This window comes from Sebastes fasciatus, unplaced genomic scaffold, assembly GCF_043250625.1.
Source record: "Sebastes fasciatus isolate fSebFas1 unplaced genomic scaffold, fSebFas1.pri Scaffold_56, whole genome shotgun sequence".
In the NCBI taxonomy this organism is placed as follows: Eukaryota; Metazoa; Chordata; class Actinopteri; order Perciformes; family Sebastidae; genus Sebastes; species Sebastes fasciatus.
The window spans coordinates 42,501-57,613 of NW_027428244.1; the positions used below are offsets into that span (position 1 = coordinate 42,501).

Genomic DNA, 15,113 nt, shown 5'->3' on the forward strand with positions numbered 1-15,113 from the left:
TCCAAGTTTTAGACGGGGTTCAAGTTGTAGACGGGGACCAGGTTTTAGACGGGGTCCAGGGTCCAGGTTTTAGACGGGGTCCAGGTTTTAGACGGGGTTCAAGTTGTAGACGGGGTCCAAGTTTTAGACGGGGTTCAAGTTGTAGACGGGGACCAGGTTTTAGACGGGGTCCAGGGTCCAGGTTTTAGACGGGGTCCAGGTTTTAGACAGGGTCCAGGTCGTAGACGGGGTCCAGGTCCCAGCTGATGGTCTCTCTCCTTCCAGACCTGATCGCCAACAAGCTCCACATGCAGAAGGTGTCCGACTTCGCGTTGTCTCCTGGAGGACAGCCCAGCAAGGTGAGGTCCCTCCACCAGCAGAGACACCTGATCCTGGTCCCATCCTGATCCCGGTCCTGTCTGTCCCCTCCAGGTCTCCGTCTACGTCCCAGGCAGTAAAGGAGCGCCCTCGTTTGTCCGTCTGTACCAGTACCCGGTGCTGGGGGGACCCACCGCCGCGCTCGCCAACAAGAGCTTCTTCAAGGCCGACAGAGTCAGCATGCAGTGGAACAAGAGAGGTGGGAGAGCAGGACTGGTCCTGGTCCTGGTCTTGGAGGTCCTGTTTGATAGAATCTATAGATAAATCCTGTCATTGATTATTGATTATTGATTATTGATGAATTGATGAATGTCCCTCTCAGCCTCTGCGGTTCTGGTGACGGCGAGTACCGAGGTGGATAAAACTGGAGCTTCTTATTATGGCGAGCAGACGCTTCATTACCTCGCCGTCAACGGAGAGACGTCTGTGGTCCAACTGCGTGAGTCTCTGATACCAGTCATATACATCTCCATGATATAGTACTCTGTAGTGTAATTCAGATTAATACTAGTGGGATTACAGTAACAATCTAACATGATGTAGTACTCTGTAGTATAATCCAGATTAATACTCGTGGGATTACAGTAACAATCTAACATGATGTAGTACTCTGTAGTGTAATTCAGATTAATACTAGTGGGATTACAGTAACAATCTAACATGATGTAGTACTCTGTAGTATAATCCAGATTAATACTAGTGGGATTATAGTAATAATCTAACATGATGTAGTACTCTGTAGTATAATCCAGATTAATACTCGTGGGATTATAGTAACAATCTAACATGATGTAGTACTCTGTAGTATAATCCACATTAATACTCGTGGGATTACAGTAACAATCTAACATGATGTAGTACTCTGTAGTATAATCCAGATTAATACTAGTGGGATTATAGTAATAATCTAACATGATGTAGTACTCTGTAGTATAATCCACATTAATACTCGTGGGATTATAGTAACAATCTAACATGATGTAGTACTCTGTAGTATAATCCACATTAATACTCGTGGGATTACAGTAACAATCTAACATGATGTAGTACTCTGTAGTATAATCCACATTAATACTCGTGGGATTACAGTAACAATCTAACATGATGTAGTACTCTGTAGTATAATCCAGATTAATACTCGTGGGATTACAGTAACAATCTAACATGATGTAGTACTCTGTAGTGTAATTCAGATTAATACTAGTGGGATTATAGTAACAATCTAACATGATATAGTACTCTGTAGTATAATTCAGATTAATACTAGTGGGATTACAGTAACAATCTAACATGATGTAGTACTCTGTAGTGTAATTCAGATTAATACTCGTGGGATTACAGTAACAATCTAACATGATGTAGTACTCTGTAGTATAATCCAGATTAATACTAGTGGGATTATAGTAATAATCTAACATGATGTAGTACTCTGTAGTATAATCCAGATTAATACTCGTGGGATTATAGTAACAATCTAACATGATGTACTCTGTAGTATAATCCACATTAATACTCGTGGGATTATAGTAACAATCTAACATGTAGTACTCTGTAGTATAATCCACATTAATACTCGTGGGATTACAGTAACAATCTAACATGATGTAGTACTCTGTAGTATAATCCACATTAATACTCGTGGGATTACAGTAACAATCTAACATGATGTAGTACTCTGTAGTATAATCCACATTAATACTCGTGGGATTACAGTAACAATCTAACATGATGTAGTACTCTGTAGTATAACCCTGATTAATACTTGTGGGATTACAGTAACAATCTAACATGATGTAGTACTCTGTAGTATAATCCAGATTAATACTTGTGGGATTATAGTAATAATCTAACATGATGTAGTACTCTGTAGTGTAATCCAGATTAATACTAGTGGGATTATAGTAACAATCTAACATGATGTAGTACTCTGTAGTATAATCCAGATTAATACTCGTGGGATTATAGTAATAATCTGACCATCAGGACTCCGTCTTTGTCTCCTGTGAACCAGAAAAGAACGGTCCGATCTACGACGTGGCGTGGAGTCCCAGCTCGGCCGAGTTCTGTGTGGTGTACGGCTTCATGCCGGCCAAAGCCACCGTCTACAACCTCAAGTGTGACCCGGTGTTCGACTTTGGAACCGGACCACGAAACGCCGCCCACTACAGGTGAGAACACATCCGGGTTCCCGGTGCCTCGGAGCCGCGGTTCCTCTGACGTCCACTAGAGGTTTGGGTCCTGACGGTCTCCCGGTTTCAGTCCTCAGGGTCACATCCTGGTCCTGGCCGGCTTCGGGAACCTGCGGGGTCAGATGGAGGTCTGGGACGCCAAGAAGTACAAACAGGTGAAGAAGAACAAACATTAAAGCGACGTTACGGCGTTGTGTATGCAGGGTCAGGTGACAGGAAGTGGAACAGAGCTACCAGACCTCCTGGTTCTAACCTGTCTGTCTACCCAGGTGTCCAAACCTCAGGCGCCAGACGCCACACATTTCGCCTGGTGTCCTGACGGCGAGCACGTCGTCACGGCGACGTGTTCTCCCCGGCTGCGGGTCAGTAACGGTTACAAGATCTGGCACTACACCGGCTCCGTGCTGCTCAAACAGGACGCCGCCGCCGGGTCGCAGCTGTGGGAGGTCCGCTGGCAGTCGTTCCCTGAAGGCAGCTTCCCAGAGCGCGCCGTCAAGTACCAGGCGGCGCCCAGCGAGTTGGGGACCACAGAGGCCACGCCCACACAAGCGTACCGCCCACCTGCAATGAGACACCTACCGGCCACAGCCAGCTCCAAACTGGTGAGGAAACGGTCCATCACACACAGGCCACTACCAACTACAACTCCCAGGATGCATCTCAGGAAGAAACGACCCATCACTGTCTCACAGTTCAGACTAACAACCAATAGTAATGAGATGAACTCTTCCTGTTTCTGTTTGTATCCGTCAGCACGAAGAGGAGCCGCCTCAGAACCAGCGTCCAGGAGAGAAGAGTCTGTCCAAGGCGGCCCTGAAGAACCAGAAGAAACGGGAGGCCAAGAAGGCTGCTAAACAGGTGAGGACCAGGTGAGCCAATCAGAGGCTCCACTTAGGACCAGGTGACCTGATGGGAGCCAATCAGAGGGCTGTCAGAATAATGTTTTTGGGTTCTATTCAGAGACGTTTGCATGATAAAGTGTATTAATGATCAGTAATAATAATAACAGTTATTCATCAGGAGACGAAGCCTGAAGCTGAACCTCCGTCTGACCCCGCCCCCGTCAGCAACAGCCAATCGGAGCCGAGCAGTGGCGACCCGGAGACTGACAAGAAGATCAAGAACGTGAAGAAGGTGAAGATGAGTCATTATTACTGATGATAATAATAATAATAATTATAGTAACAGAGTGTGTAGGGAGACTGTGTTCTGAGCTGTGATTGGTCAGAGTGTGTAGGGAGACTGTGTTCTGAGCTGTGATTGGTCGGCCTGTCAGTGATGCGTTTGTGTCTTTCAGAAACTTAAAGCCATCGAGGAGCTGAAGGATCAGCAGGCGTCTGGAAGAGTTCTGCAGAAGAACCAGGTGATGTTCCACAGCCATCCAATACTCACAATACACACATATATACACTATACCGGATATAGACATAGACATAGACATAGATATAGACATAGATATAGACATAGATATAGATATAGACATAGATATAGACATAGATATAGATATAGACATAGATATAGACATAGATATAGATATAGATATAGATATAGACATAGACATAGATATAGACATAGATATAGATATAGACATAGACATAGACATAGATATAGATATAGACATAGACATAGACATAGATATAGACATAGACATAGACATAGATATAGATATAGACATAGACATAGACATAGATATAGACAGACATAGACATAGATATAGACATAGACATAGACATAGATATAGATATAGACATAGACATAGATATAGATATAGATATAGACATAGATATAGATATAGACATAGATATAGATATAGACATAGATATAGACATAGATATAGACATAGACATAGATATAGATATAGACATAGATATAGACATAGACATAGACATAGATATAGACAGACATAGACATAGATATAGACATAGACATAGACATAGATATAGATATAGACATAGACATAGATATAGATATAGATATAGACATAGATATAGATATAGACATAGATATAGATATAGACATAGATATAGACATAGACATAGATATAGATATAGACATAGATATAGACATAGACATAGATATAGATATAGATATATATGGAGGCCAGCGGCAGCGCTGTAAAGATAAACTGAGGGCGTATAAATCTGTGGATGTAACAGCAGCTAGCGGCTCACGTTAGCTGCTGTTAGCATCATGCTAAACTATTAGCATCATTTCCTCTCCGTCTCTGAAACGCTTCTCTGATATTGTAGCTCTAGAGCTCCAATCACAGTTACTCATCTCTAATGTCTGAGATCTGGATTCAGACAACAACACAGAGGACATTTAGATGTGGAGCTTTAGCCCACTGCTAGCGTTAGCCTCCAGCTAATGTTAGCCCACTGCTAGTGTTAGCCTCCAGCTAATGTTAGCCCACTGCTAGCGTTAGCGTCCAGCTAATGTTAGCCTCCAGTCTTTCCTTTGTTTAGCCTCCAGCTAATGTTAGCCCACTGCTAGTGTTAGCCTCCAGTCTTTCCTTTGTTTAGCCTCCAGCTAATGTTAGCCCACTGCTAGCATTAGCCTCCAGCTAATGTTAGCCCACTGCTAGCGTTAGCCTCCAGCTAATGTTAGCCCACTGCTAGCGTTAGCCTCCAGCTAATGTTAGCCCACTGCTAGCGTTAGCCTCCAGCTAATGTTAGCCCACTGCTAGTGTTAGCCTCCAGCTAATGTTAGCCCACTGCTAGCATTAGCCTCCAGCTAACAGCGTGACCTCATGATGACCTCATCAGTGCTGATCAGTGATCAGGTGTGGATCTAACAGGTGTGTTTGTTTTGCTCAGCTGGACAAGGTGCAGAAGGAGGATCAGCTGCTGAAGGAGCTGGAGGAGCTGCAGGTGGGACAGTAGGAGGTGCCGCTGAGCTACAGGCCACGCCCCCAACGCCCACACACACACACACACACACAGAGGGGGGGGGGTGTTCATCTGTTTCATTACCTGACAGGTGAAGGGGCGGGGCTTGTGTGCTTGTTGCTCAGAGCATCAGTTCATTCCTCTGCCCAAAGGCATTGTGGGAGATGTAGTTGTGTGATGACGGCAGAGTGTAGAAACATTCACAGACTTCAAAGGAACAGTCCCACATGTTGAGATGGTCCTTTAACACACCGTGTGTGTGTGTGTGTGTGTGAGAGAGTGTGAGAGAGAAGCCCTGTTGCTATGCAACATCTGTACAGATGCTGAAGCCTTTGCCAGTGTTCTTTTCAAAATAAAAGCCTGTATGAAACTTATAAACTGTGTGTCCAGAGTTGTCATTCATGGAGCTCTCCAAGTCACTGCATGTTCTAGAACACTGTCCGGCACATATTTCAGAATAAAAGCCTTGTGTTAACAAATGAAGGAATTCTGTCTACAGAAAAAAAACACTTGAGGGCTTTTATTTTGAAATGAAAGCAGGATGTGTTGATTTAAACCCCTGATTTATCAATTCATGGAGCTCTCCAAGTCACTGCAAGTATAAATATTAAAGTTCTATAATCCTCCAGATCAAACTATTAGCCTCTATTAGTCTCTATCAGCCTCTATTAGTCTCTATCAGCCTCTATTAGTCTCTATCAGCCTCTATTAGCCTCTATCAGCCTCTACTAGTCTCTATTAGCCTCTATTAGCCTCTATCAGCCTCTACTAGTCTCTATCAGCCTCTATTAGTCTCTATCAGCCTCTATTAGCCTCTATCAGCCTCTACTAGTCTCTATCAGCCTCTATTAGCCTCTGGGACTAACTAGCTCACTGCTACTTCCGGTATCTCACCGGAAGTGACGGACCCAGTCGTTCCTCCAGTAACCTGAGGATGAAGAAGGTGATTGGTCGGTTTAACTGACGTGTCTCTTTGTGTGGGGGCGCTCGTTCTTGGTTCTGGGGCGGTTAGAGTGAGCGGAGCGCGTGTCCGCGGCCTGCGTCAGACGGGACGGTGTAGATATAGAACACCTCCTCTGATAGCATGATAGCAGCGTTAGCTCACAGAGCGGAGCGGCTTCTCTTCAACAACATCACCCCGGGACATTACCGGGACACTTTACGGCAGCGCGAGAGAGGAACACTCAGAGCAGCTGGTCACCTGGTTACTGACCTCTGACCCGGTCACCTGGCTGGTAAGTGGAGACTAGTGTCAGTAGTGATGTCCAGCTGAAGCTTCATTAAAGGTCTTCATGTGAACAGAGACCAGCTGCTGGTCAGAGAGTCCAACAGGCTGATCTGATCTGATCTGTGATATTCTGTATTTATATATATGTATATATATATATATGTATTTATATATATGTATATATATATATATATATATATATATATATATATATATACATATATATATATACATATATATAAATACATATACATATATATATATATATATACATATATATATATACATATATATAAATACATATACATATATATATATATATATATATATATAAATATATATATATATATATATAAATATATATATATATATATATATAAATATATATATATATATATATTTATACTGGGAATGACTATAAACAATGAAAACAATTGATCATTCATATTCTCTACTGATGGATTAATCAATGACTCCACTAATGGTTGCTATGGTAACTCATAACCATCCCTACAGTGTCTGATCAGCTGATCAGTTTGATTGATCTTCTGTCTGTTGGCTGCAGACTGAGGTGATGGACGAGGACTCGTCTCCGTCCCGGTCTCCGTCCCGGTCTCACGCTGTGGGGGTCAGTCTGTGTGACTCGGCCCCCCTGCTGTGGAGGGTGGAGGACCTGCGGTCGGTGAGGTCTGAGGGTCTGGTGGGAGCCCTGCTGGGTTCACTGCCCCGAACCCCCCGCCAGAACGTCCGCCTGGGCCGCCCGCTGCTGCTGCTGCCGGAGGAGGAGACGCTGCTGACTGAACGCCACGCCGTAGCCACCGCCGAGGAGACGCTGCTGACTGAACGCCACGCCGTAGCCACCGCCGAGGAGACGCTGCTGACTGAACGCCACGCCGTAGCCACCGCCGAGGAGACGCTGCTGACTGAACGCCACGCCGTAGCCACCGCCGAGGAGACGCTGCTGACTGAACGCCACGCCGTCGCCACCGCCGAGGAGACGCTGCTGACTGAACGCCACGCCGTAGCCACCGCCGAGGAGACGCTGCTGACTGAACGCCACGCCGTAGCCACCGCCGAGGAGACGCTGCTGACTGAACGCCACGCCGTCGCCACCGCCGAGGAGACGCTGCTGACTGAACGCCACGCCGTAGCCACCGCCGAGGAGACGCTGCTGACTGAACGCCACGCCGTCGCCACCGCCGAGGAGACGCTGCTGACTGAACGCCACGCCGTAGCCACCGCCGAGGAGACGCTGCTGACTGAACGCCACGCCGTAGCCACCGCCGAGGAGACGCTGCTGACTGAACGCCACGCCGTAGCCACCGCCGAGGAGACGCTGCTGACTGAACGCCACGCCGTAGCCACCGCCGAGGAGACGCTGCTGACTGAACGCCAGGTGCAGCAGCACCAGGAGGAGCAGCAGAGGAGCTATGAGGAGCAGAGCGTCCTTGCTTTGGAGGACAGGAAGTCAGCGCTGCTCCGAGCCATGACGTCATCACGCACAGGTGAGAAGGAGTCACTATGATGTCATCACTCTGTCCGTACCTGCGTGGAGTCTCACGGTTCTGGTTGTGGTCCTCTCAGAGTCTGGAGCCGGGCCCGGAGACGAGGCCCTGCGGAGCCGCCTGGAGGCCCTGGACCGGAGCTTTACCTTCCCTCGCTCGGCGCTGGCGGTCCAGCTGAGCACGGCGAGGGCCGGGCTGTCCTACTGTCCCGAGGCCCGGGCCTTCCTGCGGGCCGAGCGGCCAATGAGAGGGCGGAGCTGCGACGGGGCCAGGTACCAGGTGTTCAGAGACCTGAGGGGGCGGGGCTTCTACCTCACCTCAGCCGGGAAGTTCGGAGGAGACTTCCTGGTGTATCCAGGTCAGTCACTGTTGCTGCTGCTGCTACCGTTGCTGCTGCTGTTGCTGTTGCTGCTACTGTTAGTGCTGCTGCTACTGTTATTGCTACTGTTGCTGCTGCTGCTACTGTTAGTGCTGCTGCTACTGTTAATGCTGCTGCTACTGTTAGTGCTGCTGCTACTGTTGCTGTTGCTGCTACTGTTAGTGCTGCTGCTACTGTTATTGCTACTGTTGCTGCTGCTGCTACTGTTAGTGCTGCTGCTACTGTTAATGCTGCTGCTACTGTTAGTGCTGTTGCTACTGTTGCTGTTGCTGCTACTGTTAGTGCTGCTGCTACTGTTATTGCTACTGTTGCTGCTGCTGCTACTGTTAATGCTGCTGCTACTGTTAGTGCTGCTGCTACTGTTAATGCTGCTGCTACTGTTAGTGCTGCTGCTACTGTTAATGCTGCTGCTACTGTTAGTGCTGCTGCTACTGTTGCTGCTGCTGCTACTGTTGTTGCTGCTGCTACTGTTGCTGCTGCTGCTACTGTTGTTGCTGCTGCTACTGTTGCTGCTGCTGCTACTGTTGTTGCTGCTGCTACTGACGGCGTCTCTCTTCATCTTCTTCAGGTGATCCTCTTCGTTTCCACGCCCACTTCATCGGCGTCTGTCTGTCTGTGGACCAGTCCGTCTGTCTGCTGGACGTCCTCGCCGTGGCTCGTCTGGGGTCCAACGTGAAGAAGACCGTCCTGCTCTGCTCGCCGGGGACGGACGGACGAGTCCTGTACACCTCGTTACAGTGGAGCGGGATGGTTTAGAGACCCGGACCTCTGGACCGGGACCTCTGGACCCGGACCTCTGGACCCGGACCTCTGGACCCGGACCTCTGGACCCGGACCTCTGGATCCGGACCTCTGGACCCGGACCTGAGACTGAAACCCAGGACACAAACGTGGACGTTGTTTTGGTGCTGATGGTTTTCTTCACCAGCAGGGGGGACGGACGAGTCCTGCATCATAACGGAGTCTCCCAGAGGGACCAGAATCCAGTTGGACTGAAACCTGGATCCAGGTTGTTCTCTGGGACTCTCTAGTAGACCGAAGTGGATCCAGCTCAGACCCCTGACGGCTCTCTGTTCAATAGCATGTTGCTGGTTGCTAGGTAACGTTAGCGGTTAGCCCTGAGTCAGCTATGTTAGCTAACGTTAGCTTCTACGGCTGCATGTTCTACCAGAGATCTGAGATCTGCTTCATGACATCATAATAAAGTTGGACCTGGACCATCAGAACCGAGTCTCTGTTTATTGTTTACTGGTTACATGTTAAACACAGTTAATCAGGACCTTCTGAGGGACCCGGTCTGGATCAGGTCCAGCTGTAGTCCTGCAGGTCTGTGGGTCCTCAGTAGAAGGGGGCGGTACCGCTCCAGTCTACAGCGGCTCCGTCCCACTTAGTCCTGATGGTCATCTCCAGCGAGGGGAACCTCTTTTCCGGGTCTCCGTCTGAGGGACCGCGGGACATCTCCCAGTGGTGAGAGTGAGTATCTGCAAACAGACGGAGGGTTAGACCCCATCAGGCACCGACGCAGACCCGGACCCAGTAGGACCCAGTAGGACCCAGTAGAACCCAGTAGGACCCAGTAGAACCCAGAAGGACCCAGTAGAACTCAGTAGGACCCGGTAGGACCTAGTAGAACCCAGTAGGACCCAGTAGAACTCAGTAGGACCTAGTAGAACCCAGTTGGACCCAGTAGGACCTAGTAGAACCCAGTAGGACCCAGTCGGACCCAGTCGGACCCAGTAGGACCCAGTAGGACCCAGTCGGACCCAGTCAGACCCATTGGGACCCAGTGGGACCCAGTAGGACCCAGTCAGACCCATTAGGACCCAGTGGGACCCAGTGGGACCCAGTAGGACCCAGTCAGACCCAGTGGAACCCAGTGGGACCCAGTCAGACCCATTGAGACCCAGTGGGACCCAGTGGGACCCGGTCCTCACCTACGGTCAGCTTGGTCGTGGTCCTCACCTACGGTCAGCGTGGTCGTGGTCCTCACCTACGGTCAGCGTGGTCGTGGTCCTCACCTACGGTCAGCTTGGTCGTGGTCCTCACCTACGGTCAGCGTGGTCGTGGTCCTCACCTACGGTCAGCTTGGTCGTGGTCCTCACCTACGGTCAGCTTGGTCGTGGTCCTCACCTACGGTCAGCGTGGTCGTGGTCCTCACCTACGGTCAGCTTGGTCGTGGTCCTCACCTACGGTCAGCTTGGTCGTGGTCCTCACCTACGGTCAGCGTGGTCGTGGTCCTCACCTACGGTCAGCGTGGTCGTGGTCCTCACCTACGGTCAGCGTGGTCGTGGTCCTCACCTACGGTCAGCTTGGTCGTGGTCCTCACCTACGGTCAGCGTGGTCGTGGTCCTCACCTACGGTCAGCTTGGTCGTGGTCCTCACCTACGGTCAGCTTGGTCGTGGTCCTCACCTACGGTCAGCGTGGTCGTGGTCCTCACCTACGGTCAGCGTGGTCGTGGTCCTCACCTACGGTCAGCGTGGTCGTGGTCCTCACCTACGGTCAGCTTGGTCGTGGTCCTCACCTACGGTCAGCGTGGTCGTGGTCCTCACCTACGGTCAGCTTGGTCGTGGTCCTCACCTACGGTCAGCTTGGTCGTGGTCCTCACCTACGGTCAGCTTGGTCGTGGTCCTCACCTACGGTCAGCGTGGTCGTGGTCCTCACCTACGGTCAGCTTGGTCGTGGTCCTCTGGGGTTCCTGTCCGTTGAGGTAGTGCAGCTGGAACAGATGTTCCGTCCTCCAATCAGAGAGCAGCGAGCGGTTCAGGCTGAACAACACCGAGAAGCTGCCGTTGATACAGCAGAGCCACACCGGGTACCGGGGCGTCTTCAGACGGCTACCCACCTGAGGACAGACAGGGGACACTCTGAAGACAGAGAGGGACACTCTGAAGACAGAGAGGGGACACTCTGAGGACAGACTAGACCATCAGTACTACAGTACTATCAGTACAACAATAGCAGTACTAGGTAGTAGTAGTACTAGGTAGTAGTAGTACTAGGTAGTAGTAGTACTTGGTAGTAATAGTACTAGGTAGTAGTAGTACTAGATAGTAGTACTAGGTAGTAGTAGTACTAGATAGTAGTAATAGTACTAGGTAGTAGTAGTACTAGGTAGTAGTAGTACTAGGTAGTAGTAGTAGTACTAGGTAGTAGGAGTACTAGATAGTAGTACTAGGTAGTAGGAGTACTAGATAGTAGTACTAGGTAGTAGGAGTACTAGATAGTAGTACTAGGTAGTAGTAGTACTAGGTAGTAGTAGTACTAGGTAGTAGTAGTAGTACTAGGTAGTAGGAGTACTAGATAGTAGTACTAGGTAGTAGGAGTACTAGATAGTAGTACTAGGTAGTAGGAGTACTAGATAGTAGTACTAGGTAGTAGTAGTACTAGGTAGTAGTAGTACTAGGTAGTAGTAGTACTAGGTAGTAGTAGTAGGTAGTAGTAGTACTAGATAGTAGTAATAGTACTAGGTAGTAGTAGTAGTAGTAGTACTAGGTAGTAGTAGTAGTACTAGGTAGTAGTAGTAGTACTAGATAGTAGTAGTAGTACTAGGTAGGAGTACTAGGTAGTAGTAGTAGTACTAGGTAGTAGTAGTAATACTAGATAGTAGTAGTACTAGATAGTAGTAGTAATACTAGATAGTAGTAGTAGTAGTAATACTAGATAGTAGTAGTAGTAGTACTAGGTAGTAGTAGTACTAGGTATTAGTAGTAGTACTAGGTAGTAGGAGTACTAGGTAGTAGTAGTAGTACTAGGTAGTAGGAGTACTAGGTAGTAGTACTAGGTAGTAGGAGTACTAGGTAGTAGTAGTAATAAGTAGTAGTAGGAGTACTAGGTAGTAGCAGTACTAGGCAGTAGTAGTAGTAGTACTAGGTAGTAGTAGTACTAGGTAGTAGTAGTACTAGGTAGTAGGAGTACTAGGTAGTAGTAGTACTAGGTAGTAGGAGTACTAGGTAGTAGGAGAACTAGGTAGTAGTAGTACTAGGTAGTAGCAGTGCTATGTAGTAGTACTACTAGGTAGTAGTAGTACTAGGTAGGAGTACTAGGTAGTAGTAGTAGTATTAGATAGTAGTACTAGGTAGTAGGAGTAGTACTAGGTAGGAGTACTAGGTAGTAGTAGTACTACTAGATAGTAGTAGTAGTAGTACTAATACTAGATAGTAGTAGTAGTAGTACTAGGTAGTAGTAGTACTAGGTATTAGTAGTAGTACTAGGTAGTAGTAGTACTAGGTAGTAGGAGTACTAGGTAGTAGTAGTACTAGGTAGTAGTAGGAGTACTAGGTAGTAGCAGTACTAGGTAGTAGTAGTAGTACTAGGTAGTAGTAGTACTAGGTAGAAGTAGTACTAGGTAGAAGTAGTAGTACTAGGTAGTAGGAGTACTAGGTAGTAGTAGTAGTACTAGATAGTAGTAGTAGTAGTAGTACTAGATAGTAGTAGTAGTACTAGGTAGGAGTACTAGGTAGTAGTAGTAGTACTAGGTAGTAGTAGTAGTAGTAGTACTAGATAGTAGTAGTAGTACTAGGTAGGAGTACTAGGTAGTAGGAGTACTAGATAGTAGGAGTACTAGGTAGTAGTAGTACTAGGTAGAAGTAGTAGGAGTACTAGGTAGTAGTAGTAGTACTAGATAGTAGTAGTAGTAGTAGTACTAGATAGTAGTAGTAGTAGTAGTACTAGATAGTAGTAGTAGTACTAGGTAGGAGTACTAGGTAGTAGTAGTAGTACTAGGTAGTAGTAGTAATACTAGATAGTAGTAGTAGTAGTAATACTAGATAGTAGTAGTAGTAGTAGTACTAGGTAGTAGTAGTACTAGGTAGTAGTAGTACTAGGTATTAGTAGTAGTACTAGGTAGTAGTAGTACTAGGTAGTAGGAGTACTAGATAGTAGTAGTACTAGGTAGTAGTAGTACTAGGTAGTAGTAGTACTAGGTAGTAGTAGTAGTACTAGATAGTAGTAGTAGTACTAGGTAGTAGGAGTACTAGGTAGTAGTAGTACTAGGTAGTAGCAGTACTAGGTAGTAGGAGTACTAGGTAGTAGGAGTACTAGGTAGTAGGAGTACTAGGTAGTAGGAGAACTAGGTAGTAGCAGTACTAGGTAGTAGCAGTACTAGGTAGTAGTAGTACCTGTGGCAGGCGGCCTCGCTCCATCTGCTCGCGGCTCCAGTGTAAATATCCGACATCGCTGCGGGACAGGACGCCCTGCAGGGGACGCTCCAGAGGACGTCCGTCCTCCCCGAACACCAGAGTCCCGTTGAAGACGTTGGGACTGGCCTTACCGGTCAGCAGCAGGTTCACGAGGGCCTGCAGGGACAGAGCAGGGGCCACGACCTGTGAAGAACCTCAGATACTGGAGGAGAACCAGGAACACCAAAAGACCAGGAACAACAGGGGAACCAGGAGCACCAGGGGAACCAGGAGCACCAGGGGAACCAGGAACACCAGGAGAACCAAGAACACCAGGGGAACCAGGAGCACCAGGGGAACCAGGAACACTAGGAGAACCAAGAACATCAGGGGAACCAGGAACACCAGGAGAACCAAGAACACCAGGGGAACCAGGAGCACCAGGGGAACCAGGAACACCAGGGGAACCAGGAACATCAGGGGAACCAGGAGCACCAGGGGAACCAGGAACACCAGGGGAACCAGGAACACTAGGAGAACCAAGAACACCAGGGGAACCAGGAACACCAGGAGAACCAAGAACACCAGGGGAACCAGGAGCACCAGGGGAACCAGGAACACCAGGGGAACCAGGAACACTAGGAGAACCAAGAACACCAGGGGAACCAGGAACACCAGGGGAACCAAGAACACCAGGGGAACCAGGAGCACCAGGGGAACCAGGAACACCAGGGGAACCAGGAGCACCAGGGGAACCAGGAGCACCAGGGGAACCAGGAGAACCAGGAACACCAGGGGAACCAGGAACACCAGGAGAACCAGGAACACCAGGGGAACCAGGAACACCAGGAGAACCAGGAACACAAGGGGAACCAGGAACACCAGGGGAACCAGGAGCACCAGGAGAACCAGCAACACCAGGAGCACCATGAACACCAGGGGAACCAGGGGAACCAGGAGCACTAGGAGCACCAGGAACACCAGGAGAACCAGGAACACAAGGGGAACCAGGAACACCAGGGGAACCAGGAGCACCAGGAGAACCAGCAACACCAGGAGCACCATGAACACCAGGGGAACCAGGAGAACCAGGAACACAAGGGGAACCAGGAACACCAGGAGAACCAGCAACACCAGGAGCACCATGAACACCAGGGGAACCAGGGGAACCAGGAGCACTAGGAGCACCAGGAACACCAGGAACACCAGGAGAACAAGGAGTGTGTCCTACAACAGGTGAGTTCTCACCTGACGACAGACGAAGTTCCCCAGACGGAGGTAGAGCAGGTGGGAGGTGGTGGAGTCCAGGTCCTCCTCCAGCCTGTGAGGAAAGACAAGCTGGTTGGTTCTCTTAGGTTTTTACAGTTTAGTTTTACAGATGTGAACTTCTGGAGTTCTTGGAGCTGTGGAACAGTTTGTTCTCGGAGCTGTGGAACAGTTTGTTCTCTC

At 48.4% G+C, this 15,113-nt stretch overlaps 4 protein-coding genes across 5 annotated transcripts in view; 3 read left to right on the forward strand and 1 right to left on the reverse strand.

The window, feature by feature from the left end:
- The window catches only part of eif2a (eukaryotic translation initiation factor 2A), a 25,435-nt gene extending 19,623 nt beyond the window's left edge, over positions 1-5,812 (forward strand). The window contains exons 7-16 of one of the 2 annotated variants that reach the window (XR_012593174.1): positions 265-338; positions 412-556; positions 680-796; positions 2,369-2,525; positions 2,617-2,701; positions 2,816-3,148; positions 3,300-3,404; positions 3,556-3,680; positions 3,844-3,909; positions 5,363-5,812. Coding sequence is in view for 1 of the 2 variants with exons in the window: in XM_074628584.1 (XP_074484685.1) it covers positions 265-338; positions 412-556; positions 680-796; positions 2,369-2,525; positions 2,617-2,701; positions 2,816-3,148; positions 3,300-3,404; positions 3,567-3,680; positions 3,844-3,909; positions 5,363-5,428 (1,262 nt within the window). In the remaining variant the exon portion in view is untranslated. The remainder of the gene's footprint in view (positions 1-264; positions 339-411; positions 557-679; positions 797-2,368; positions 2,526-2,616; positions 2,702-2,815; positions 3,149-3,299; positions 3,405-3,555; positions 3,681-3,843; positions 3,910-5,362) is intronic. The other variant, XM_074628584.1, reaches the window with a different exon arrangement.
- Positions 5,813-6,578: 766 nt separating this feature from the next.
- LOC141763830 (uncharacterized) lies at positions 6,579-9,772 on the forward strand. The gene is made up of 4 exons (XM_074628586.1): positions 6,579-6,669; positions 7,228-8,167; positions 8,247-8,525; positions 9,115-9,772. Exons 2-4 carry the CDS (start codon positions 7,237-7,239, stop codon positions 9,300-9,302), a joined length of 1,398 nt encoding a protein of 465 aa, XP_074484687.1. The 5' UTR covers positions 6,579-6,669; positions 7,228-7,236; the 3' UTR covers positions 9,303-9,772.
- Positions 9,771-15,014, reverse strand: LOC141763831 (inactive ubiquitin carboxyl-terminal hydrolase MINDY-4B-like; the record flags this gene model as incomplete). Its single annotated transcript, XM_074628587.1, has 4 exons — positions 9,771-10,027; positions 11,209-11,389; positions 13,665-13,841; positions 14,913-15,014. Coding segments are annotated over 4 exons (603 nt in total), but the record flags the coding sequence as incomplete, so codon positions are not given.
- On the forward strand, positions 13,874-14,728 carry LOC141763833 (uncharacterized; the record flags this gene model as incomplete). The annotated part of the gene is made up of 1 exon (XM_074628592.1): positions 13,874-14,728. A coding segment is annotated over one exon (723 nt), but the record flags the coding sequence as incomplete, so codon positions are not given.
- Positions 15,015-15,113: the final 99 nt, after the last annotated feature.

Bases quoted from the DNA above. Each gene is read 5' to 3' on its own strand.
- LOC141763830 (XM_074628586.1), top strand. From the start codon at position 7,237: ATGGACGAGGACTCGTCTCCGTCCCGGTCTCCGTCCCGGTCTCACGCT. The intron at 8,168-8,246 runs GTGAGAAGGAGT...TGGTCCTCTCAG, and splicing joins CATGACGTCATCACGCACAG to AGTCTGGAGCCGGGCCCGGA. The intron at 8,526-9,114 runs GTCAGTCACTGT...CATCTTCTTCAG, and splicing joins AGACTTCCTGGTGTATCCAG to GTGATCCTCTTCGTTTCCAC.